Raw genomic sequence first — 27225 nt, 5'->3', positions numbered from 1 at the left:
AGTACTTCACTTTCACTTAATGAGACGCAAATCTATTTATAACTTTTATGTAATGTGTTTTTTCTGAACTTTTGGTTAATATTCCGTCTCACTTAATTAAAATGAAACCATCATAAAAAATAGAGACTGTTCATTTCTTAGTAAATGAGCAAACTTACAAATTCAGCAAGTGACCAAATAATATTTTCCCGCACTCTAAGTAACAGCTAAGAAGGCACTAATATTTTAATCACCAAAACTAAGCACAAACTTCTGGGATGGCCAGCAACCCATAATAGTAGTTACATAATTCATTTAAAAATTCTCCAACAGCACACACACTAAGGGGGGGGGGGGGGTCAGTAGACACTATAACTGTCTGTCTTGGGACACCTATCAGTCAAAGTGACTGTGCCCCGAACGTGACTATCCAGCTGGAAAAGTTGGAAAAATTCACCCAATTCAGGATTGAATCTCTGAAACAGCAGGCTGTCAGTCTGTCTGCACAGTGCTACTTCTTCTACTTCTATAGTAATACACTGTTTCATCACTACCTTTTACATAAGAAGATTTTAATTAGCAAAACTTTAGGCATCTAAAGGAATTATTTCTACAAAACTCCAAACTTTCCACTGCAGGAAAGGTTTAAGTTCTTAGTGGAAAACAAGGTTAGACAACATTTTTCATTTTTAGTGGCCATTCGTGTACCTTGTTCAATCTATTTCTAACCTTTTTAATCATTCAATTTATTCTCTACAGTTATATGCCAATTTTAGATTAGATCAGATATTTTCAGTGCATTTGTGATAAATAACGAACAAACACATAAATACTGGCCTTACACAGCTTGTCCACTAGGGGCCTGGCCCAAATGTCCCACATCTCATCACAGCTCCATCAATCACTTATATTATGTTAGATATTGCTGAAAATATTGTCCTCAAAGGTTTCCTGCACCATGCTGATGCTAGTCTAATGCAATGCCACCTGTTTTGTCATTTACCAGGTTCAAAATCATTGTAAAGCTGAGGCACAGGACCAGGTCAAAGACAAGACTTCAGTCACTGGGAAATCAGTAGGATTGTTTCTGGGTTGGGTTTCATTTCCTCAAGCAGAAAACAGATTTTTATTTATCGAATAGCCTGAAACAAAACAACACTCTAGTACTGTTTGTAAGGAAAACTATTTGCGGCCCAATTGTGCTTATATTTGTAATCAACATGAAAAGGCCCATACTGAGGAAGGAAAAGAAACAAACCCTACAAGGCTAAAAGGTAAGTACGAGGGCAGCAAGGAAGAACATGTAATAATTGGAAAAGAATGAAGATGTAAGCAAGATGAGAGCAGGCAGAAGCAGAAGGTGGGTTTGAGATTCCCACTGCAGATTGTCGTCCTGTTCCAGCCTGTCAGGAGCAGATGGACTGAGAGACAGAAAGAAGACATATTTGACAGGCCTGGTGATCAAAGTAGCCGAAGAATCAGAGCATCAGTCTTTGAGTGCTTTCAAGTTGAAGAGGTTCAGCTTGAATGAGTGAGGCTTTTACAGTGCTGAAGTAGAGCTGGGCGATATGAGATTTTTTCATATCACGATATGTTTTTTTCATTTCAGGCGATAACGATATCTATCACGATATAAGCCAAATAACTATATTTGTAAGATTTAAATGTGCCGTTGCTCACAAGTAAAATGTGAAATAATCAGCAGCTTGTTTTTATTTAAATATTTATTCCCCATAATAAGTGCAACAGGGTAGATGTACTTAAGGAACATGAGACTTTTTCAGATAAATAAAGGCAAATATTGCAAACTACACAAAAGGCAGCCGCTAAAGCGTTTAAGTTTCAAAATAGAACAAACAAAACAGACTACTAAATTGTCAATTCCACTTAGAAACAAAATATTAATTCTAAAAATAAATCTTAGTTTGTTTTACAGAAGAACAGACAAAACTGACTAACTTTTGTCAATATCAAATAAACTGAGAACTAAAAGGAAATTCTCAATCTCTCCTTGTTGTATAGCTGAGCTTTTCAAACAGTTTTAACAGTTACTTTAGTCTGACAAAAGCCGAATGACGAATTAGCGCTTCCAGTCAGAGACTGAGGCTACGTCCACACGTACACGGGTATTTTTGAAAACGGAGATTTTCCGTTTTCGTTTTAAAAAATAATCCCGTCCACACATAAAGGCAGAAATGAAGGAAAACGCTGCTATGAACATGCCAAAGCAGCAGGTGGCGCTAGATTCCTAACCGTGCCGAAATGCTGGCCAATCAGAAGTCTAGAAGCCTCGGTGGGAAAAAGTAAACAAAGCTGGGGCATAGAAGCAGAACCGAGTGGTATGTGTGGAGGGACAGTAACTGTGTGTATATGTAAGCATTTAAACACTGCAGAGAGTAGAATTAACAGTAACAGTATTGTAGAAATTCATTTCACTGAAACAATAACGTGGCGCACAGTGTGACGCATGCACCAGTTTATTGTATTTCCAGACTTGCTTTCGGCACAATTTACAGTGCACGCTACTCTGTTTTTTTGTCAGACTTGAAATAGCCGAAATACCTTCACACTACGGAACTTCTTTAGCTCTTCCGTTCGACAATCTCTCCGGCATTGGAACCATCATCTGTTTTCTCTTCGGTCACGCTCGGTTGATTTTTCTAGTCGGCACACTCATTTCCTCCATTACCCGCTGGCTGCTTCCCAAACAAACACACGTGCGGCTTGGCACTTGTGCTGTACGTAACAAGCCACGCGACGTGACGCTGCGGCTGTGATTGGTTCGGCTCCACGCTACTTAATTTGGATTGGCTGACCTTTTTTTTTTTTTTTTTTTTTTGAGGACAAGAGCGGCGAGGTCTATCGCGATAGCTTAATTTCTCTATCGAGTAAAAGTTATATCGCGATACATATCGTTATCGTTCTATCGCCCAGCTCTATGCTGAAGGTAGATAGGAGGAGGTCAATACTCCTCTGCTCCCCTCTTTTATCCTCCAGCTATTCATCAGTCTATCCACCAATCTGTGCCTTCTTGCCTTTTCACTAACATTTAAAGTGTAGCAATAGAGGGAGACTGACAGAGATATTACAGACGAGGCTTCCATCGTGTTAAGATCCAAATCGATCAATAAGGTGGAAGATATACATAGGCGAGAAAGAGATGGACGGTACATGAAAAGATGAGCAATTAATGATTACGCTCATCCAGTAACTCAGCATCCATTCATGCCTCCTCTGTTTGTTTAACTCAGTGTGGTCAACTTCTGCCAATTTCCAATTCTGCAGACACATCTCAAACTTAGTATTTATTCATCTCTCTGAGCTACATCCTCACACTTTGCCTGAGCCGCAGCGGTATTCTGCAGTAGTGCTATTAATCTTTCACCTGTTTGTCAATCCAACCTGCATCTTTAAACACACTTGCCACATGCCCCACAGTAGCAGCACCAGTTTGTTATTTATGTTCTAACAGCTCAACAGAACTTCCAATATTACAGCAGATGTGTGTACATGCCTGTAGCACTTTCGGCCTGTTGCTTAGTCGACTGGCATCATTTTCTGATGTCACATTTGACTCCATGTGTATCCAAAGCTTGAACCCTTCTCAGTTTGTTAATCACTTGACTTATTTTTCTACTGCTTGACAGGAGCAGCTGGAAGCTTAAAAAAAAAAACATTACATGACTGCTTAACAAAATTACCCTACGTTTTCTACAGACATTTGTGAGCCCAGGAGAATGGACGTTAAAGACTTTTCCTGATCACCTCTGTGCTCATCTAACAACACAATCACTGTATTCGAGCACTCGTGCTCCTTTCAGTTACTAATCTGGGCAAATCTTCAGGTCTAATATCAAAACTGTTGTTCCTTGAAGACCCACTTAAAGCTATTCAAGACCACAGACTTCCATTTAACACACTTTTGACTCCATGGCTAATTTGCCTCTTTGTATAAACTGTATATTATCCATAGGACTTAAAGTCAGAGGAGCTGACTATAGGGTTCATATAGTGGTTATAGATCGGTCGGTGTGTGTGTGTGTGTGTGTGTGTGTGTGTGTGTGTGTGTGTGTGTGTGTGTGTGTGTGTGAGATCATTAAGGTAGCTACATTATATCTCTTATATGTAGTGTATGTTGAAACTTTACAGAGCAGTTAGATTTCTAGAGGGTTAAAATACAACATTCAAAAACACTAGCAAGTTTTTAAACAGAAGAAGTTAGTTATTCAGTATGAGTCACAAAAAATGCTAAATACAAACTGTGATGTTTTTGTTGGCTTTCATATTTTAGAAACAAAAGACGTATGAATCACTATAGCTCAGAGTACAATCACTCAAATTGTCCGCTCTATGACACTGTAAAATCACACTCCTTGCGGATTCCTAATTGCCACAGGCGACATTACCATCATGCTCTGACATGATGGTAATGTCTTCCAGAGTTATGTATTTAAATTCACTACTAATATTGTAGACACAGGTAAGATAACAGAGATTTCAGATATCTAAGTAGTTTATTTTCATTTTATAAGAAAGAAATCATGTTTGCCTCAACACCCATACTGAGATGATCTACCAATCTATCAGCACCTACATTTCCACTCCAGGTACCTATTCTGTCCCTGAAACTTCAAAGAAAGAAAAGGTTCCTTTACACTGTTGTTCATATGTGATTCCACTTCAGTCTGAAGAACCTCAGAGATTAGGCAAATTAGTTCACTGATGTAGAAACAGCTATTCTGACAAGACTTTCTAAAAACATGGCAAACCAGACGTTCCAGCTGTGTAAGCCTCTCTTGTCTTGCTCAAACAGAGCAATCAAAAGCTGTGCTTGGGCCAGATTTAAATGTTATCTTTATAAAAAGTAAGTTATCCTAACAAAAAGCAGTCACCACTCACACATCCCTAAACTTCCAGAATGTGCCAACCCCCCTGAGCAGGGACTTTGCTGGGGGTAAGATATTGTAGTTCTTATTGAAGTTAAGTGCATTGAGCATCTTCAAATGTTCCTATGGTAAAAAAAAAAAAAAAAAGCAGCTAATGCATCCATCCCTCACCCTCTTTCAGCTGCAGCAGTACTGTGCTGTCAGTGGGATCACTGCAGAAGTAGCCTCCGCCCTGATCATCCCAGAACAACACGTCCTGCCTCAGCTGCAGCTCCTCAGCCCACTGCAGCCACTCTGTTTGTAGCGTGGCCTCGTACAGGTCCAGCAAACCACATATGATGAAGGCATAGTCATCCAGGAAGCCAGAGATAGACGGAGATCTGCAGAGCGCAGAGGGAGAAAGTGAAAATCAGAGGAGCAGGAGAGGAGAGTGGGAATCAGGACAATTTTCATTAAGAATTTATTGATCGATGCGTTGACATGAGTTACTTTTAGTGAACTAGTTTTGCTTTGTTTTTTTCTCCATTCCATGCTTTACTTTTTTATACTGCCTGAGGAAGACAAACAGCCAGATGCTAAAGAAATGTGGAGGGACTGCCTTACAAAGGCATTACAAAGAGCCTGAAGGAGATACTTGGGACAATCCACGACTACATTATAATACACAGTTAGCTGAGTATAATCACTTCCTGAAGCATTTTTCTCAATGTGTAATTATTCATCTGTGTTTCTATAGTAAAGGCAAAGACATTCGCATAGGCACACAACTGCATACATAAGATGTCTGACGTTTGAAGTAACTCTTTTTCCTCCTCCACTTCATTCAGACGAGTTCTTTTGTCCTACCAATTTCTCCCAATTTTACAAATCATTCTCTGTCAGTGAAATTGATTCTGATTTATTGTTCAAGACTTGTCCTTCACAATGTTGCTACTGAGTCGCTGCAAATCAGCTTCTAAATTCGAGGGTTATTCCACCCCGTGCTACTTTTCCCCTCCAATTCTTATGACGGCACCCTGTCTGAGTGAGTGCATGGGGACAGACAGTGACAGGAGGCCAGACAGTGCTGTGACATGAGAGGCTGATGGCTGGCAGTCAAGAGGCTAAAAACAGGAGGTGCACTTGGAGAAGATAAAGTGCATGACTTTAAGGTCATGGAGAGGTGAGGAGTCAGAGAGCAGCTTTTCTTCCCCAGAAAAAAGGTTGATTCATGAGCCAACTCATACACAGAGCAAAAGCACTTGTTCTAGCCAACTCAACTCAGTATAGGACTCTGCAAAAGTCCTGACTCACCCCCTCTTTTCTTTTGTTTCCATGGAGCCAGAATTTCTTGTTATTTTTAAATTGGCCTTAAGCAAAAGTTCTGAGGCTTTCTGAAGTGGCTTTGGCCACTTTATTCACTCGTTTCAGTCCCTGTAAACTTACAATTATCATATAGATTATTATGTAAAATCTGAGGCCATGGTTCTCAGCCGGAAAAGGGTGGAGTGCCCACTCCGGGTCGGGGATGAGTTCCTGCCCCAAGTGGAAGAGTTCAAGGTTCTCGGGGTCTTGTTCGCGAGTGATGGGAGAAGGGAGCCGGAGATCGACAGATGGATTGGTGCTGCGGCCGCAGTGATGCAGCTGGTCGAGCTACGTCCCTACCCTCAACTATGGCCACGAGCTGTGGGTAGTGACCGAAAGAACGAGATCGCGGATACAAGCGGCAGAAATGAGCTTCCTCCGAAGGGTGGCTGGCCTCTCCCTTAGAGATAGGGTGAGAAGTTCAGCCATCCGCGAGGGGCTCAGAGTACAGCTGCTGCTCCTCCACATTGGAAGGAGCCAGCTGAGGTGGTTCGGGCATCTGACAAGGATGCCTCCTGAGCGCCTCCTGGGTGAGGTTTTCCAGGCATGTCCCACCAGGAGGAGGCCCTGATCTATGTTTACACATAGCAAATAAATGATTTTTCTTATATTTTCTATATAATTAAAGGAATGTGATTTCTTTTTTTGTCAACAAGGAGGCCGTTGTTTTTTGAGTTTGAAACATAAATAATTCCTTCCAGCAACTTGATGTAAGTAAGTATCCAAAACATACAAGTTTCATTTATATAATTTTTAAGGGATCTTATACCTGTTTTCACTCTTGTATACTTTTCATACAAGTTTCACACAAGACATAAATCTTATAAAGTTTGTATCTATATATCTTTTCCATATGGGGTACACGTACTGGAAAATTATTTACTAGGACTCACCTATCACGCGACTGGAGAGCGCAAACTCCGCCATTGTCGTTTTCCATCAAACACTCGTTAAAACAGCAACCTACAGGTATGTTAGCGCACTCATCCCTGACTGTCCGAGGGAAGGGCGGGGTCACACGTTGAAACAGACGCAAGGCAGCCCAGGCGGGGAAATTTTTCTTTTACATTTTGCGACTCATATTATTTCTCTATCTGATAAGAAAACTATTCAATCAGATAGTTATTTGTGGTGAATGAAATACAGTTACACTTTCAAGCACTTTTAAGCGCCACATCTAAAAATTCAAGCACTTTTCAAACCTTGAAAAGACAACATTAAAATTCAAGCATTTTCAAGTATTTCAAGCACCCGTACGAACCCTGTTACAAGTCCTTTAAGATGCCCAGACAAATATTCCTTGAGATTGATAAAGAAATTATAAGAAATCTTGACCATAAGAATTCAAGCTGTGCTGAAGAATAAATCTGGTCATTCCAGTTATTGCTTGACAGAACTGTGAAAACTCGTTTTTTGCCTCATATTCTGTACTTCCATTTATGCTTGCACGTTTCAGTAAATCGCTGCATTCATTTCCCACTTTCCTTACAAAATATAAAGAAATTTTACACTGGCTTAATACTTTTGCACAGTACTGAGCTTATAAAGCAGATATATATACAGTAGGGGTGCAACGATATTCGTATCGATATTGAACCGTTCGATACAGTGCTTTCGGTTCGGTACGCATATGTATCGAACAATACAACATTTGTAATTTATTTTATCAACTTTCCTTCTGACGATGCTGTCTGTGTGGAGCGCTCAGTGAATCTGCGTTCGACTACTCCGCCTAGGCTGCACTGTCGAGCGCAGATCCACTGAGCGCTCCACACAGACAGCATAGTCAGGAGGAAGAGCGCAGGGCAAGCTAGCGAGACAGAAGTTAAGCTCTCCTTGCAAGATGGACCTCCCCCACCCTCATTCAGATCTGGCGTTTGGAATTATTTTGGTTTTCATGTGACGTATGACCCTGAAGGTAAGCGAGTCATGGACTAAAGTAAAACAGTATGTTGGATGTGCCATGCAATGCTTAATTAACTAGTGTGTTAGCGCAGTTAGCTCGTTAACGTGTTGGCCGTCTAGCCCCATGCACGGGGCGATCGGCGGTAGCTCGTTAACGGAGATTTGCCGTGTTGTGGCGTTAAGGTCATTTCAACGAGATTAACCTGAAAGCACTAGTGGGAACACAACGAATATGACTGCACATTTACGCCGACATCATCCTAGTGCAAAGACAAAAAAAAGCAAGCATGCTACTAACTTTAGCCGAGTCATTTAGACAGCCGTTAGCACAGGATTCTCCTTATGCTGCTGAGAATATAGCCCAGAAGAAGCGGATAGTATAGCTTTTATTTTGGAAAGAGACATTTCTCTGTAATAAACTCTCTTTTCCAAAGATGAGTGATTCCTCAATCAGATACAGGGCTTGCAAAATCGCTAGCCCGACGTCCCGGAGCTAGCGATCTTTCCAGTCGGGCTACAAAAATCTCTCTGCCCTGCCCGTCGGGCTATTGTAGGAAAAATATATGTCAATGCTTTTGCATTCTTTCAGAAATGTAGCTGGGTAATTATGTCATTGGCATTGGTGAGCCACTGTCAATATGTGACATATTGAAATCGCGTTTGAATTTGCGCTTGTTTTTTTGCTTTCACTTTGCAATGACAGCACTGATCTGTGAGTGATGATAATTTGTGCACCAATTCCTCTGACATCGTCTTATTAATCGTTAGCTTACTATGCAAACATGACAAGTGAAATCTCCCGCAGCAAGCTTAAACATGTGAGAGGTTGATCGCGCAGAGAATCGCTGAAATTATGTGAGTGCGTGTGTAAAAGTAGCAGGATTTATATTTCAGTTCTGCTGAGCCAAAATAAGACAGGTCGGGGTGAAGAAGTGACAGCCAAAGAAAAGCTTACCACAAAACGGAGAAGTTATGACAAATGAGACTATAAGGCAAAAAGAAAGTGCAGCTTTATGGTTTCATGGACAAAAGAATTTCTGTGGCTGCAATATGACGAGCTAAATAACCAGGGGTGCACATAAGTGGTCCGCAGGTGCGCATTCTGAGTCATTAATAAAACAATGTAGCTAACCCTAACAGAAGCCTATGATACTCTGCAGACCCTTGAAATTAATTTGAATGCCCTCATCTAATTGCTCTTTATGCGCCAGCCCATCAGCGTGTGTGGGATTGTGTATAAAACTGTAATTGAACGGCAGTGAGGTGGAAAAAGAATAACTGCTTATGACACTATTAGAGTGCAGTCAAAATCACATTTGATTATTGGCTCAAAAAGTTTGAATTTGCATTACTACATATTATTGTGATCTTTGGAAAAACAAGCAAACAGACCCACACAGTAATGACAGGCTCATGCTTAAAAAGCCAGATTCATTTTAGCACAAGAAAATAACATTTAATTTAAACTGCAACAGTCATTGAATGAAAACAAACCATCCTTAAAACTAACATCATTAAAAATCAAATCAAATTGGTGGGCATTGGGGGGGGTGGGGCTTGGAGCCTATCCCAGCTACCATAGTGCGACGGGCAGAGTACACCCTGGACAGGTCGCGAGCCTGATGCAAGGCTAACATTAAACTAAAACAAAATAAAATAAATTAGGGGGCTCCACTATAGGTCAGCTGGTTGACCAGGCAATACATATGCCCCAACAAGGGTCTGGGCTCCATTTCTCCCCACACAATTTCATCTGGCCCCACCCTTTCTTCCTACTTTGGATAGTACAGAGTAGACTGCAGTCTAATAATTCTACAATGCCAAAAAAGAAATCTTAAAAAAACAACTAATTGAGAAGTTATCTCTGCTAAGTGTAGTGCTGAAGAGGCTACAGCAGCAGCCTGAGTAATGAGTCAACATCACCAGTGACCCACTTGCCATGGCTATACTGGATCCATTGTCATGCCTTCCTTTGGTTCCTAAAGACCTTGGTGATACTCTTCATGATCAGCTCCTCAACATTACCACGGCCTATTAACCCAGTTAGCCCGAGCACCTACTATTCCTCCTGGTAAATTAGCGCACGGCCCATATGTGCCTGGCCTGGTGTGACAGAGTGATTTACCAATGTACAGAAAGTAAACCAGCCCTGAGAAAAGGGCTTTGGTAAGCACTCTCAGTGCCGACCCCATCTTGAATTGGAACATTATGAATGAGACACAGGCTGTGGAAGACAGAGGCTCGTGGTGTCTATCTGTTTATATGTGTGTTTAAAATTGCATGCATTTCATGCTGTGATGTGGGCTTCCTGGCATATTTTTCTGCTGATTCGGCCATACTGCATACTCACTCATTCGTAGTAACTAGGACATAGGGCTAGCCAACAGAACGGGGACACCTGGAGTGATGGTGTAGAATCAACAAGAGACTCTGTTCGTTCCGCTGTGTTTGTCACACTGATGAGAAATTCTGTTTGTATTTGGTCGTCTTGGCCATTTCAACACAAAAACCAGAGCTTAAGCTTAACAGTATTAGCTTAACTCTGTGCCATCTTCCACTTCATGTTAGGCTTAACTGTAAAAGGTTAAAAATCAAACACGGCACCCCGTAAAAGAAAACAGTCATTCTAAGACAAAACAGATTTTGTACTGTTGCTATGTAGGCTGAAAAAAACTCATCACGAGTCATTCAACAGGCGTCTTTAACCCAGTTAACACAGGGCCAGTCTTGTCTCAGATAGACAAAATGATAGAAACTAAAAGAGAAAAACTAATTACTGACCTGCAGCATGTAAATGTGGCTTTGCTATAACCAGGTTACTAGAATGCATGTGAACATGTTCTCTGATTTCTCAGAGTAACCTGATTTATCCAGATATAACCGTTTCCTGTTTGCATATAAACAGCCATCTCAGTACAGAACTACTGCGTACCGCTCCTCTACTACAAAGTGGAAAAAAAACCATTTTCCACATTGTTACAGGAAAAATGATTCTATGTTTCTTTACCTTCTTTTAAATGTGCAAGCATGCCCTTTTGTCTATGGTTAGATTAGTTTAGAATTATCTTTTTAGACTTTCTCAGCAAAGACATACTGTTTTGGGACATATTGTTTTAGATTGTTTTATCTCTCACAGCTTTCTCCCAGCTCTCTGCTGACGAGACTAGCGCCACATGTGGAGTTGTTTATTTTATCTGTTTTGTATTTTCTTATCCTGTTCTCACTGTCTTTCCTATAAAAAGTGCCCAGCCTCTGTACACGTTGTGAGTTGTTCTGAACAGCTTACCTGTGTGCACGTTAAAGCATAAAAAGTGATCTTGTCTCATTGTGTCTTTATTTCTCCTGGGTCTTTTACAGAGTTTTCCCCCAACACACATCCTATTTAACAATGTCACACAGTACAAAAGGGACAAAGCTGTCTGTCATTTGGCATTGAGAAGCTCAAGATTATAACCTCATATCATCTCAATCATCAACATCTGGAAAAATCCTGGTGTGGAGGATCATCCCTTGCAATTAGGCCTGGGTCTCCAGTTCTAACAGGACAGTCTTCAAAGACCACACAGTCATCAGCCTGAAGGTAGAAAGACTGAGATTCTAGACCACAGAGTGAGAGATTAGAAACCTGACGTGATGATGTGACGTCTAAAGGCCCCTGAGAGAACTTCCAGCGGAAACAACCAGAACTCTGATGTGTTCCAGCAAACTCAAACTTTTTCTGGCAACGCGTTGATTACAACTCGGCCACCTTGGGAACTCTGTCTGCCACCCAAAAAATGAAAATCAAGTTGAAGGATCACCGCTGGAGAAGATCCAGTAGATGAAGGCACAAGTGTCCACTAAAACCTAAAAATAGCAAAATGCTCAAAACAGTCTAGAGGCACAACAACAGGAATATGTTAAAGGAGAAATCAACCAAACCCAAAATCAGCTAAGGCTTTTCATTTTTGTGGGCCCAAATACTGGATCAGACCTTATAAATCTAGCAAACACTTCAAGAAAGTGAAGGAAACTCAGACAAATACAGGAGTATTTCCTTTGTGGTCTTCTGCTTTCTCATAAGAACTAAAACATTCAACGACTCTCTCGGCCGAGGAGGACTCAATTTAGCACAACTTGTTTAGTGCAGTGGGTTCAGCAAACCTTTACTTTCCATAAATCATATTCATTTCATTTTGGTTTCACTCCATAACCTTCCCGCCTCACCTGCAATGACTCTATGCCCTACCCGTGAGGCTCGCTAAACTTCAGGAAAAAAAGCACACATGCAGTGTCTCTGAGAGAATTTTGTACTACAGATGCATCGAATCAGGAATAAAATTCTGAGACTCTCAAAAATCCAAATCAAGGTTAGGACAAACATCCTCTGACAGCTTTCAGTCACAGTTAAATATTCAAAAACTGCAGGACTGTGTGGGTCTAGTCTGACATGTATGTGAACAAAAGCATCAAGCAACCAGCTGTCATCAGATTCTCATTCTGACTATGATCGCTGAATTAAAGCTTTTAAAAACTGAGCCATCAAAACTTTCTCTCGCTTACATCTGTTGCACCTCCATCTGGTCTCCACGGTAACAAGATCGAAGGATGGTCTGCTGCTTAGCGTCCCACAGGTGCTCCTTTAGGAAACCCCCAGCCTTCACTGCTCTCTCCACCAAGTCCTTGTCTCCCAGCACAGCTCCGACGCGAGCGTAGGCCGACAGCATCAGGCCTAACAGGGAGAAAGTAACGGTGATGTCGTTGAGGGTGAGTGTATTGAGGTCACCAAGTAATAAAATGACATACTCACTGCTTAGGTATCAACATGTAGCCCCTGCCACACTTCCAATTTAGTTATCCCCCCCTCTCTCCTTTGAAGTCCCCCTGTTCCTCCTCTTGTCCCTATCTGCATCCATCCTTCCTCCCGCTTTCCCTCCACCCGTCTTTTATGTAGTAAATCAAAGCCTAGTGAGTGCACAGCCTCGCCTTCAAAGTTTTGCAGCAGAGGACAGGTGATTAATGGCAAGGTTTCTTCATTAGAGAGGAGACAGAGAGTCTTGCGTCTAATTGGAAAGTTCTCAGGATCGCCGAGCTTCATTACCTCACTAACACACACTGTCTGAGACGTCAGCCCCGGGAGCCAAATTCGTGGGTGCACTTGTGTATGTGTGCTCTCTTGTAATTAATCGAATCTGAGACAATGTGCAGGACAAACAGTGCTAAGGAGACATCACATTAATCCCAAATGACAAGTGTCTGTAATAATCTACGCACACTTTGACACTGCAGAAAAACGGCGTGCTCGTGAATATGAGCGGTATTTACTGTAAATATATGACAGTCTGATAAAATTGCTTGTGCTAACTTGACATAATCAGAATCAAACTGTCTTGTTGAGAAAAGAAGAAGTGCTCATAATCTATCAACTAATATAATGTAAGGTGTCTGTTTCCGTTGTGGAATTAATGGTCACATTGTGGAACACCCCACAGAAAAACTTCTCCTTTCTGGCACGCTGTGTTACACTTTTGATCATGTCTGCAACCTGAATCCCTGATCAGACAGATCACTGCCTCTGATTACGAGGCTGAGCTGTCTATCGATACTTAGCTAATCCAGCCAAAGGATCGATGAGCTCATGCCACAGCCGTGCACAATTTACAAGACCCGCGACTCCTCCTGTGTTAATGGTCAGAATTTAATCAGACTTACACACAGTGATCAACTTATTGGTCTTAACCCAAACTGTGCCCAAAGGTCAACATCACTTTTGTCATTTTGAGGCAATAAGCTCAGAACTGTGACCGATCGTGAAACGCTTGAACTACTACGTCACTGACATTGTTTTTTGTGCATGTCCTTCATAGTGACATAGTTTGATGTTTAAAGTCACAGCTTTTCCAGTGGTGCACTCTAGCACTGTTACCTAAAGGTCGCTGTCCAACTTTCTCCTGCAGCATGGAGGGAGACACAGTGCAGGTCCAACAATAAATAGTAACTCTAAGTTTGAAGCTTTATATTAAATTAATGGCTAAACTTTGTATGTAACAACAGATGACATTTGTTGATTTGTGTTAAGAAAGAAAGTGTAGGTTGGCAGTTACTCTGTGGGACAGATGAAATTCAGATGAAAGGCCCCTAACTCACCAGTCACACAACACTAACTGACCAATCAAGGTAGGAGCCCACAAACAACTGTGTTTACTGCTGTTTTGGGAGGTAAAATTACTGGTTTTGTCAATGGAGTCTGACTGAGTGCACCGCCTTCTCTTCAGGTAAAAGCCTGGAAATGTCCTAAACATAAAGTACACTTAAACAGATATTGATCCCTTTTTGTGGCTGAAATCCATGTTGGCGCTGACTGTGTCCTCAGCAGTACATGGCTATAGTTTCTGTGCTGTGTGCTGTCTGTTTGAGTTTCTGTCACTGGCATCTACTGAAGAAAACAAACTGACCGTGGATCACAACCTCAGCCAGCCTTACTTCAGATAAAATTATCTATCCCCAGCTAAACAGGCAAAATTACTTCTGATATCTCAAATTTGGTTTTGTACAAAATGCAGACATATGTATTGGGTATCACCACTCTAGGAGTGTTTGGTCCATTTAAGGTACAAAAAAAAAAAAAGATTAAAGGACTAAAGAGGGGGGCTGAGAAGGGAGTAAATTTTCTATCGTCCAAAAAATGACCATATTTAGGCAAATTTATGAGAACAGGAAGTTACTAAATGAATTTCTAATTATTTCTCATCTTATCTTACAGAGCTCATAGTGCTCCAATAATGCTCTGCATTTAATCATTAGTTATTACTAATCTGTGGCTCACTTTCAGTCTGTCTTTTGTCCCATCTTCCTCCCCTACTCCCAGCCAGTCACAGCAGATGGCCGCCCTTCACTGACCCTGGTTTTGCCAGAGGTTTCTTCTGGTTAAAATTGAGTTTTTCCTTCCCACTGTCGCCAAAGTGCTTGTTCGCAGAGGGTCGTCTGATTCTTGCTTTATTCTCTATTATTCGTAGCTTCTTTACTTTACAATATAAAGATCCTTCAGGGGACTGTTTTGAGTTGACAGCTATATACTGCTCCTTAGTGGAGAGCATGCTCTCCTGCTGCCTGGCTGTTTAGTACCCAGGGGCCACAAAAGAGATCAGGAAGGCTGTACAGAGGGTAATTAACACCACCTCAAAAAAATCACTGGCTGCCCTCTGCCACCCTTTGAGCCCATCACCAGCTCCTCCCATCTCAGGAAAACCAGATCTATCACAGGTGCACCCCGACCACCAATTTCCTGCCCCGCTGCCCTCCCGCACCTCCAGACTTACAAACAGCTTCTTCCCCTGGGCCATTCTCACATGCAGTCTTTTCTTTGCTCTACATCCAAGCACTTTGCAACTATTTTGTTCTCTATTGTGTGCCTTTCTCTTGTTTTGTATAAATCCCTCTTGATTGTATATATTTCTCCTGTTTGCTATTTATTCCTGCTGTGTACAGTTTAGATTTTGCTCCAGCACAGTTGGTGTGGAGCACCCACAATTTCGTTGTATGTGTACATTAACAATAAAGGGCTATTCTATTCTATATAAATATAATTGAATTGATTAAAAAAAAAAGAAAACAGGAACAGGTTTTCACAAACAAAGACTTGTAGTGTGCCCAAAAAGGATAAAGTGATTTCAGTGACACTTCACTGTATGAGTGCAAAGCTAACACAGCTGAGTGTTGCACTCTGTAGACGGTCGCAGCACATTCCTCTCACAGTCAGCTACATATGACTTATTAATGTGTATTATTGCTCCAGGTCTGCCTCGTTTTAATAAAAAAGAACTTGTGGTCTGTTGACGTCCTGAATAAAATGATTGAAAAAGGTGCTGTTGGAGTTCTAAAAACGCTCCTCATGAGTTATTGATTCCAGAAAATGGAAAATGTGAATTTCTTCCCTACCTAAACCTGAAAAGTAAAGCGATATAGTTCCTTGACTAAAGTGAACGTGTGTTTTTAGTGGTCTTTTGTTCCCTATAAATTTGCATAAATTTTTAACACTCAGTGGCCTTAATATATATAAAGCTGCACCATTCACCCTCAAATGTTTTTGTTCATATCATCAAGCCCTATTACTGCTGTCACTCATTACGATTACTCATCTATTAAACAGAAAAATCAATGATGCTGAGCCTAAGGGCCATTTGAATGACTGGAAGTGACCATTTCAGTGCTGTAGTGTAAACTTTACCATTCCAGGAGGCCAACATCTTGGTGTCCAGATGAGGGCGTGGCCGACTCTTTCTCACTACGGCCATTTTGGCTCTGGCAGAGGCCAGGAGCTCATTGACTTTCTCGACAGTGATGCCAAAGCGAGCAGCTGTTAACTCGACTGAATAACGCACGATCAGCACATTCTGGCCCTGCAGCTCCCCGTGGGGGTCCTGGCAACACACAGTACAGGGAATAAGAGGGTGTTCACACATACTGATCCACACTGACTGCAGCATTTTTCATGTTAATGGTTACTGACACTATCAAGTCACCTTAAAGTCCTCTGTGACTGAAGTATAATAAACCATTATCATTCTGTGCATATTCACTTTCATTCATTGAGCAAGACCAACACAACTAGAACAAAAGTACCTGTTCTGGAGCAACATTGCCTTGCTCTTTGACCCCATAGTGATGCATAAAGATGTCAGCCAGCGTAGCATTACCAGCGGTGCCCTCCACCACGTCTGGTAAGAGCTCCCGAACTTCAGAGGCTGTCCACACGCAGAAAGCCCCCTCTCGCTTTTCTGGTCCCCCCGAAGCCGGGACAGAGTCTGCATCCTCTGCACTGTAGAAGCCCCCAGACTGTTTCAGAGAACGCACAAACACACAGAGAGGGCAGGAGGAGGGAGAGGTGCTTTTTAAGGACGAGAGACAAAATGCACTGTTGTAGATCAGTTGAGAAACATGCAACAGTATTCACGACACTCTTTCTGTTGCTGTGACATGATGATGAAAAACAACTATCTGAGAACATGAAAAAATTATTTTAGACACTGAAATTTCACAAACGCATTAATTCGGAAAGCTTCGGAAAGTAAAAACACATGAAAACCTAAAACCGCGGCAGTTGGTTGGAGGAAAAGCAGGACGGTTTAGCATCCTTTTCCTAAAATGAAGACTTAAACACTGCACTGCTACTGCACTTTTTTAAGATCATAACTGGCCTATTAATGTGGTTGGGAAACACAGAGATTTGCCAACCACAAAGTTTAACAGGGTTTTAATAGATCTACTGTAAAAAACACATAATGACTCTCAATTAATTTCAACCCCTATGATGCAAGATAAATCAAGCTTCAGGTAGTTAAAAAGGAAATACAGAGACTGAAGATCACTGGGACCCACACAGCTCACAGGGAACCAGCTGAAGTAAAAAAGTACTCCAGTAATTTAGCCTGAGGACAATCACGGAGTCTCCCTCACTGTGGGAAGATCCCACCCACTGTATTACAAAAAAGCAGCATGAAGTCTGTAGAAAATGATCTTTGCAGCACCAATTCATTAGCCTGTAATTGCATAATAAATCTTAGGGAATATTATTATTGCAACAAGTCTGGTTTTAATTGTGTGCCCAATTCACTTCTGTCGCCTCATTTAACAAAAGGGGGGGAAAAAAGGCTTGACCCTTAGACGAGAAGCAAGAGTTTAAGAGGCTATTCATCAACGGGGTCCCACCTCGTGACCTTGAGGATGCATGAACAAAAAGAATCCATAGAAAGGAACTTAATACAGTGTTGGCTTTAATATGCCTGCGCATTGATTCTCCAAGTCTGTGAAAGATGTCTTGACACATGCTCAATCATGCAGGTAAGAAAATCCCCAAAAAGTTTTTTGGGACTGTAGAAAGATAAACATGGTTAGTGTCATAAATATCTCCCTTAGCTCCACAGTGTAGGGGTTTACACATTTGCTCAGCTGGAAACATAAATCCTCTTTGGGGTTATATCAGGAAGGACATCCGGTATAAAAGCTCTGCCAAACTAAACCTTTAAAGTTACCTGCTGTGATGACCCTTCATGCCAAAGAAGCAGCCAAAAGAAACTATTTCTTGTGAAATAGTTTCTTTATTTGCTGATTTACAAAACCATCACAATGACGGTGAAGTTCCCATTACCACAAAAACAACACAGCAGTTGTGCACACAGAAATGGCAGACTCACCTTGTCGCTCAGGTCTCTGGAGACGTAAAGCAGTACATCCTTAGCCACTTCTGCAAAAAACTGCTCACCTGAAACCTGGAAAAACAGAAACGCACACAAGTCACCTCCCAAAGCAACATGATTTAACCTTAACATGACCTCACAGGTACTGTCACGTGGAGTGGTCTGTGCAGTATGCAATGAGAGTTCTATTTGTTTGAGTTTGTATGTTTGTGTCCTAATTAGGGTTTGTTTTTCAGTCTCTGACTTAAAAGCAGGCCAGCCCAGCAAGCACTCACGGGAAAACTGAAAACTATGGCATTCAGATTCTTAAGTTGTTTGCTGCATCATAACTCAGTGCTGCCCACTGCAGTGAAAAACACTGTCAAGTGTTTGAAGTGATGTACTAAAAACAGTAGAGTACAGTCATTTTGACTGAGGGCTAAATAAATAAAATGAAAGTTACAAAGTACAGTCTGACCACTCCTGGATTTTTAGGACCTATGTTGATACAGACTTTGAGGAAGCAAAAAAAATTCCAGCATTACATCTACAATACTTTTTTTACTGTACTATATTAGCGATGTGTGAAACCACTTGAGATGACTAGATGTTTAATCACTGCTGCCCTTGATAGTGATCATCAAAATTACTGCGTAGTTTAAGAAATTCATCCATTTCTTATTCAATTCTGGGTCACAGGGCGCCTGACCCTATCCCAGATGTCATAAAGTGAGAGATGGCGCATTTGCCGCATTAATTAATTTTTTTTTTTTTTTTTGCTATGTCTGGTTTTATTACTATGTGCATATTAGTATTGTACAGCACTTTGGTCTACCAGGTGTGTTTTTAAAGTGCTAGATAAATAAATAAATGATGATGAAAGAAATCTGTTATCACAACTCTTTGGGCTCAAACTGTAAGAAATAAATGTGTAAAATTACAGAATATGTTCTGGTAGGCCATTGCCCAAACAATAAGCCTCACAATAACAGCACATGTGTTGTCACTGTGAGTGTTTGATTTGACTCTGAAACAAAGTAAATGTTTGCCATCTCTTATGCTGGAGATTTTAGGTTGGGGGATAACATTAATTATGCAGACAAGAGAGAAAGATCAGAGCTAATTACACTGTCAGATACACAAACAGCCACACAGAGACAATTGCACACACCTGGGAAGCTGTTATGTAGGCAACAGCCAGCTGAGCCTGGTCGTACAACATCTTCTCAAAGTGAGGAACATGCCAGGAGGAGTCTGTGGAGTAACGATGAAAACCCTGAGATAAAGAGACATAAAGAGGGAGGCTGCTTAATTTTACTCACTAAAATTAGTTGAAAGTATCAGTACTACAACATAAGTATATCTGACTTGAACTAAAAACACAATTATATTAAAGAGACCAAGAGTACATCTGTGTGTTTTTGTGTCTGACATGAACAAACCAGGCTTGCACATTAGAGAAGCACCACTTCTGACAACATTCTGACAACTTTTTATTTAATTTTCTTGTTACTTGATGAATAAAATGTCCTAACCGTACAAAATGCCCTTTGTAAGAGCTTTCCTCTACAGTTTTGATTCAGTCTGTCATGCATCTCTATGACTCGCCACTGCATTCTGTATGATTTGATGGGTTGGGCATCACTGACCACATGCACAAAATAGCACTAACATATTTTGGTTTTCTGGGTAAACTTCCAGGTTGTCTTGGTATCCTTGTCTGTTCGAGCACAAATGCCCTTTTAAGACTGCTTTTTTGATGAGTTCTGACAGATGTGGGAAAAACAGCGTTTTATTAAAACACACCTAAACTTAAACATGCCAGTTTCTACTAGTGAATTTAAAATGATCATAAAATGGAATGGATTGAAAGAGACCTGTGGATGTTTTTCATGAGAGGCTTCTAATATTTTATGTTATGGATACTTGTATATAGTACGTTATGCTGCAGACCTCACAGAACAGAGCAGGCCTCAAGGACATTGGATGTGGCATTAATTATGCTAGAAAAAGGTTGAGCCAGGGTAGAGTTGGGTTGCAAAGCAGCATGCAGAGTCAGCAGAAATGGTGGGGACAAGCTACATGACAGCTGCCAGTGTCACAAACTGTATCAGCTGAGCATCAGCTGAACTAAAAGCATCTGCCCTGTCAGCCAGAATTTAGGGTTAATTTATAAATTTTTCTGACAGTTAATTTACTCCCTATTTTTCATGAATCTTTACCACTCAACCTGGTGGTTTGAATTTTGTTTTTCTGTGTTTAATATTTATTCATATATCAATTTTTTTTACAATACTTTGCCATTCATAATCCTGTTACAAAAAAAAACAACAACAACAAGAAAGAAAAACCCTGAATTACAACACTAGTTTGGTTTGTTTATACCTGTGCAATGTGGTCATGGATGCCTCCCAGTGCCATCATGCGAAGCGTGTGCAAGGCCATCTGGAGAGCCTCGACCCCTTTCAATGTGGAGCGATTCACAGTCCAATAGGACATGAGGAACATCAGATTCACTACAGATGCATAGGCAAGAGAGAGAAACAGGAAAAGACTTGCTGTCAGGTAGTCAAATAAAGAATTTTCTACAGGCCTTAAAGCTACAGAGCTGACCACTTGGGCTCATGTCGACCTGGTGAGGGGAACTTTGGAGCGTCTCTAAAGCCTCCATACTCTTCCTCATAGGAATGGGCGAGCTGCTGGAAGCAGCGATTAGCCACGTCTGGAGCCAGTGGAGGACTTTGGCCTGCGTTTGCAGTGATGGTTGTGCCTTTTTTCAGGGCCTCAATGATCCTCTCCCCACTGGACTCCAAAGCAGGACGATTATTCTGCCACTTTAGAACACAAGTCATACTTTATGTCATTCATACACTTCCACAGAGACAGCACAGGAGGGTAAAGAGAACAAACAAAAATATAATTTAAATCTCTTTAACGACTTTTTTTCATCCCCACTAACAATGCATGAAATCTGATATAATAATGTTCCCTAATTCTTGAAGTTTTACTACCTGATCTATGATTCTGGTGAGGACCGTCTTGAACCCAGGTCTACCTCCACGGTCTCTGGGAGGGAAGTAGGTGCCTCCAATGAAAGGTCGAAGTTCAGGAGTCAACCACACACTCATAGGCCAACCACCACCTCCACTTGTTGCCTGGAAATAATTCCCAGGCAAAAATTATAAAGGGGCACTAGCAGAGTGAAGCTGAAAGAGATTTTCATGTGAAAATGTAAATGTATACAAACCTGCACAAAGGTCATGTAGACCTTATCCACATCAGGCCTCTCTTCTCTGTCTAGCTTGATGCAGATGAAGTTTTCACTAAGGATTTTGCCAATTTCCTCGTCCTCGAAGGACTCCCTCTCCATAACATGGCACCAATGGCATGTGGAATAGCCCACTGGAGGTCAAGCAAAAGAAAATTCTTAATGTAGTGATCCAGATATCTGTAATCTATGTCTCGGAGATTTTTTTTTAACTCTTACCGGATAAAAAGATGGGTTTGTCTTCATTCTTTGCTTTGTCAAAAGCATCCTTCCCCCATGGATACCTGACCAAAAAAGGAAAAAAGAAAAGCAAAACGTGGCATTTGGCCGTGCTTTCAGAAAGTATGTCCATCTGAAGTTTAAAAAGCACTCACCAGTCGACAGGGTTGTGCGCATGTTGTAGCAGGTATGGTGACCTCTCCTTAGCTAACCTGTTGGAGTGTTTGTGAGAAGTGGATGATGGCCCTTCACTCCCTGACGCCATACTCATGAAGACAGATGGACTGGACACACAAGATGCTTATGAATGTGGATCCTGATTCTTATTAGCAAAACAGAGCAATCTTGATGTTGCTGCCTCGGTGTGGGCCCAAATACAGTGACTAAATACCTTACACAATGTTAAGCCAGCCCCAGGATGTCATTGTGTTACCCTTGAGTAATACGATAAAAATACAGCTACAACATTCAGTTCAAATTTCTCTATACATACCCGTTCCTTACAGAAACACTGTCAATACCCTGTGTAGTATATCGACAAAAGAATATATAAAATAATATACTAATATTGATAGGTTAATTTTTTCTAATTACAATTCTTGAGCGTTTCTGGGGCTGTACAAGCTTGTTCAGCAGCTCATTAAAGCTGCAGTAGCTGTCAAGCAGCTGTTAGTCCAGACTGGCAGCCGTGGCGAATTCCATTTGAATATTCTCCAATTTATTATGACTTAGCTAAAAAATAAAAGTTCATACCCCGGAAAACGTCAACAAACAGCTTTCACTTTATGAGTCATTTTTGTTGAATTCGGGTGGAAAAGCTGCACATATGTGCGTGATTTTTCACGTGTAACTTAGAAGCACAATGCTAGAATTTTCATCGTTAGCGGAGGGTGGTCGATGAGTTACCAAGAAACCAGCAAGAAAAGCTAACCAGTTAATAGAAACCAAAACATATTGTCAGCCTTTGTACTTACACCGAATTGAAATGCGTGGCATTATGATTTTAATCAAATGTTTGCCCCTACGGGGGAATGTCTCTGGCCACGAGTTAGCCTTAGGGACATATTAATATGAATGATTTTATATGGGAGTATGGTGTGGTTCGACACTCGTTAGTGCTATTGTGCCACAAGCAACAACCGTATCATAATACAACAGGTCGTGACTTTTATGCTAAGCCCGCTATGCTTGCTGTAAAATGTCAAAGCAGTGTTTACGTACAGCTAGCATTAGCTACACATTAGCTGAGGCAGCGTTACCTGAGGTAGCAGGCCGCCCGGGGATGGAGGAGCGGTGACCTGTCGCTTGGTGGGTGGGGAATTTGTCTGAAACACCTTAAGTCACCCTGTGATTTCTGCTGTGGACTATACGCTCCCGAATAAGCTGCAGTTAACACGCATGTAGGTCCCGCGCGGCTATGTTTGGACGCCGACCGACGCCATGCTAGTCTTAACATCCTAATCCACCAAGTGCGTCACTTTAGCAAGCTAACGTTAGCTAGTTTGTGAAGAGACAGCAGTCAAAACTTCCAGGCATGAGTTAAACACTTTTTTTTGCAATACCCTCACTTGACAGATGGAGGCGCGACAACAAAGCAGGAGTGGGGATCACAGGAGATAATATATTTGTTTTGGTGATACAAAATAAAAATGACAAACTGTGCAGTAACGTCTTCTCCCAAGTTTGTTATTTTCGTAAACGAATTTAAATTAAATATAAAATCTTTACATTACCTAAAGGAAATAAAACACAAATTCTAATATATTATAAACCATCTTCGCATTGCATTGGATATGTGAGATAAAATATATATCTGCACTTTTTTCCTACCTCCTTGTGTATGTGGCTTATAATTTAATATTACACCCTGTTCATATGCTTATTTTTCTACACATTTTTTATTTTATTAATTGTTATTAGTCTTGAATTTATACAACACAAAATGTGTTTGTTTTTGTATTTGACACATTAAATAAAAATTTAAAAACAATTTATTGTTTATTTAAAAAAGCAATACAATACTTATGTACAAGCAAAATATTTAAGCCTCTAGTAACTGTACAATATTTATATCTTTTCAATGAACCGATGAGTTATCTATGGTTTAAAGAATAAAACACACACACACCGTCATATTCAAACTAAAGAAACACAATACTTTTTCAGTTATGGTTTCATTAGTGCAGAATTGAGCTCAACAACTGTTGACACAAAGTCCTTGCGAGTTGCCAAGTCTGAGGCAACGATGTTCACACCTGATTGCTGCTTCAGCCATTTCAGGAGCTTAGGCAGACCCCTCCTAATAACGTTGGGGAAACTGTCGCAGAGACGAAGGATGTAGATGAGTATCCTATGATCTGCTGGAAGAGTCATGTTCAAACCACATACAAAGAAATCTGTGGGGAACAAGTTGAAGCTTAGTAATTATCTCAAATTATATTGTGTATAACCTGGCTGTTTAAAACTTTTTTCTCTCTGAATAGATGTTATTTTGGATATTTACATCCCAAGTAATATTGTTTTTTGATCACCAAAGATGAATGTCTTGCTGTCTATAACTTATAACATGGCATAGTTGAGAAAACTCACAATTGGAAGTCTTTTCCTTTCCCAAGGCTTCAGATATTTTTGATTTAACTTGTGCACGGTCCATGCTATTGGCGTAGTAATAAGTTATTTTTTTCCACATTTCAGGATGGTAGTTTGCTGGATAGTCATATGAAACTATGACATTTTTGCCTTGGTCCCAGCAGTTCTGCAGTGTGGGGATGCCCTGTTGTAAGATAATGAATATCTTATTTTGAAACTATAAGCAAAGGTTACAGTAAGTACTTCAACAATGAGACTTATTTGACCTACTGATCTAAGAATAAATGAATACATTTTTTAAAAAAGAAGAAAAACTGTACACTACCGGGGGGACGAGTGTGCTTCCAAACATGGTCTTAATGAAGCCGATAAGATGGTTGTGAAGTTTATCTTTAATGTTTTTCTCAAAACCATTGAAGTTTGAAAAAGCCAGGATGATGACTTCTTTAGGATGGGCCACTGTCCAGGCATGTATTTCCCCGAGAACAGTCTGAACTCAATGGGAAAATTAGCTGGCATTAGATAAAAGAAATCTTCTTTATAGGGTTCCTTCATGACACAGTAAGTGAGCACATGTGTTATAAATCACATTAACTAAGGCTAATTACCAAAATAGAACAGACACTTCATAAAGGAAATCAGTAACACCTGTGTTTATTTACCTTTGGTCATATTTTAAAACTTGAACTAGTTTTAAAACAGGTCTTGCCTAAAGCTTAGTAAAGGTCTTCTTAAGTTAAAAAAAATCTGCTAAAAGTTCAGTTATTTTTATATCAAAAAATTTGATATTTTAGTCTTGTACTTTTGTATATATAGTCTTGTACTTTTACATAATATGCTTATTATTACCTCAACATCAGTGCTTGTGTACAGCCCATGGTAAAAGTAAAGCCTAGTGGGATGGTGGTCATTACGTTTGCGAGCGATCCTCAAGTCAAAGTAGCGAACTCCTGCTTCCAGTTGCATTGTGATGTTGTTTTCCTGTGATAAAAACCAACATCAGTCAAACATTCCATTCTCTGTTTGTTACGTTCACCTATAAATTTGATAGCGGCAGGTCAGAAACTCCCCTTACCTGGGTCATTCCCCATGTTCGTACTATTCTGCGTAAGCAATAAATCCAGCTGAATCGTTTTAGATTGTCAGGCTCTATAATAGCAGAGCTGGCATCCAAATCATAACTCACAGAGTCATGGCTTCCTACGAATGAAACACACAAATGCCTTACCAATGTTGTTTTAAAATGCTGTACAGATTTGGGAGTTGTTTTTTTATGGTGTATTTATGGGATTTTTTTTCTCATGTAGCTCTATAGTCCTCTTTTAAATGTAATGTGTATGGGCACAAATTATGGTCATAAATATTTTGTACTTGTAAATCAGGATTTGTATGTGTAAAAAGAATTTGTGTGTGCATAAAAACATTTGTGTGTGGACTTAGCCAAAACATACAAGTGAAACTCTGCACTCAAGTTTCAAGTTACTAGTACAAATTTTGACCCTAGTTTTCTTCCTTTCATCTGATTGGTCATTGTCATGTCAATCACAAATTTAACAATCCAATCAGAGAACAGATGGGTTTGGCTGTGGAGGGGCGCTTTTTTGAACTGCAGGTCCTTGAAGGGTAATACAGTTTGAAGCTGGAAGATCTCTATATAAATATCCGATAGAAACTAGGTCCCCTAAATTTCAGTAGCTGTTGAAAGGATAAAGTTGTGGTATATCAGTGGTTAGAAATACCATTATTACTTTAAAGGTTAAAGGTTAATTAAAGGTCCTTTCACATTGGATGCATGTGCTGCTAATGCTAGCTGCTAACTAAAAGCCAAGGATCCAAAATTTGTTGCGCTGGCTGCTGAGCTCTGTGGGGTTTTGCGGCAGCTCTACCTGTACTAGATGCACCTGCTCCTTGTCGTTTCTATCTCTGACTTTATGTCCTCTACAAGAGTTTCTGTTTTTTTTTTATCTTCAAATGTTCAATAGAAACATGTAACGCTAATTCATAACGAAGAAAGCTTTGTAACTATCCCCACTAGTGAAGACTGTCATTTCCACAACACTGCCATTTGGGTACAGTCTCCGCACTAGCCAAGTACAACTACTGTATTTCTTGCAAATAATTAACAAATTAATTAACAAATGCAGCAGAAACCACAACCTTTTTCATTCATTTTGTTTGTTTGAATTCTGACTGAATAAATGCTACCACTAAATGCTATTGGAGGTGCCCCAAAAAAATCTGCAGTGTAGATTGCAGAAAAGTATTTCTGTTAACAAAATGGTCCGATTTGACACACTGTACATGCTGTGTTTGATGTTGGACACAGTTGCACTGTATACATTTACCTGGTATGGCTAGTTTGAAGAGAGGAATTGTCCAAAGTTCAGATGGTAGTTGTGACATCCAGTCAGTGTAGTTCGCGATCTTTATATTCCCTTTCTTTGCAGACATCTACACAAAACATTTTTAAACTTACGGGAGAGTCTCTTAGAAATTCAGTGGTTCTAGGCAACAGTGAACACATTAAGCACAAACATAAAGGTCACAAGTTTTAAGAATTAACACTTACCCTGCCAAAGTCATGCACCAGCTGTAGTTTACTTCGTTATTCCTTCAGATTTGACAGTGTACACAAACTGACACAGTCAGACAATCAGAGGCTTAGCTTTGTCACTGCTCCTCAGAAGGACTTCATTGTTATGTTGTAAGAGTTAAAACGTCAGCTGTCTTACCGGTTTTGCAAGGATGCAATCAAAACAAGGAATGTTTGATCATACCCTCAGTATTCACTAGGAAAAAAACAAAGGCTTTCACTACACTTTTAATTCTGATATTAGTGCAGACTTCAGTAGTGGATTTCAGTCTGCACTCAAAAAAGTAA

General features: G+C 40.5%; 2 protein-coding genes across 2 annotated transcripts in view; both read right to left on the bottom strand.

Moving 5' to 3' along the window:
* The window catches only part of spata20 (spermatogenesis associated 20), a 56415-nt gene extending 33001 nt beyond the window's left edge, over positions 1–23414 (bottom strand). The window contains exons 1-13 of the mRNA XM_085361221.1: positions 23015–23414; positions 21911–22039; positions 21756–21820; positions 21516–21670; positions 21280–21423; positions 20901–21102; positions 20654–20784; positions 19440–19544; positions 18287–18361; positions 16716–16928; positions 16321–16513; positions 12657–12825; positions 5037–5245 (exon numbers count right to left, since the gene is read on the bottom strand). Of these exons, the coding sequence (XP_085217347.1) occupies positions 5037–5245; positions 12657–12825; positions 16321–16513; positions 16716–16928; positions 18287–18361; positions 19440–19544; positions 20654–20784; positions 20901–21102; positions 21280–21423; positions 21516–21670; positions 21756–21820; positions 21911–22039; positions 23015–23211 (1987 nt within the window). The 5' untranslated portion in view covers positions 23212–23414. The remainder of the gene's footprint in view (positions 1–5036; positions 5246–12656; positions 12826–16320; positions 16514–16715; positions 16929–18286; positions 18362–19439; positions 19545–20653; positions 20785–20900; positions 21103–21279; positions 21424–21515; positions 21671–21755; positions 21821–21910; positions 22040–23014) is intronic.
* Positions 23415–23921: 507 nt separating this feature from the next.
* On the bottom strand, positions 23922–26795 carry LOC146626269 (PI-PLC X domain-containing protein 1-like). Its single transcript, XM_085360416.1, has 6 exons — positions 26690–26795; positions 25420–25544; positions 25194–25325; positions 24670–24834; positions 24345–24528; positions 23922–24151 (listed from the first exon to the last, which is right to left on the bottom strand). The coding sequence occupies exons 1-6, from the start codon at positions 26793–26795 to the stop codon at positions 23922–23924; spliced, it is 942 nt and encodes a 313-aa protein (XP_085216542.1).
* Positions 26796–27225: the final 430 nt, after the last annotated feature.

This window comes from Diplotaxodon limnothrissa, linkage group LG8 (genome assembly GCF_057381915.1).
Source record: "Diplotaxodon limnothrissa isolate DT_005_m linkage group LG8, D_limnothrissa_male_GT1.1, whole genome shotgun sequence".
Taxonomy (NCBI): Eukaryota; Metazoa; Chordata; class Actinopteri; order Cichliformes; family Cichlidae; genus Diplotaxodon; species Diplotaxodon limnothrissa.
This window is presented reverse-complemented; position numbering and strand designations above follow the sequence as displayed.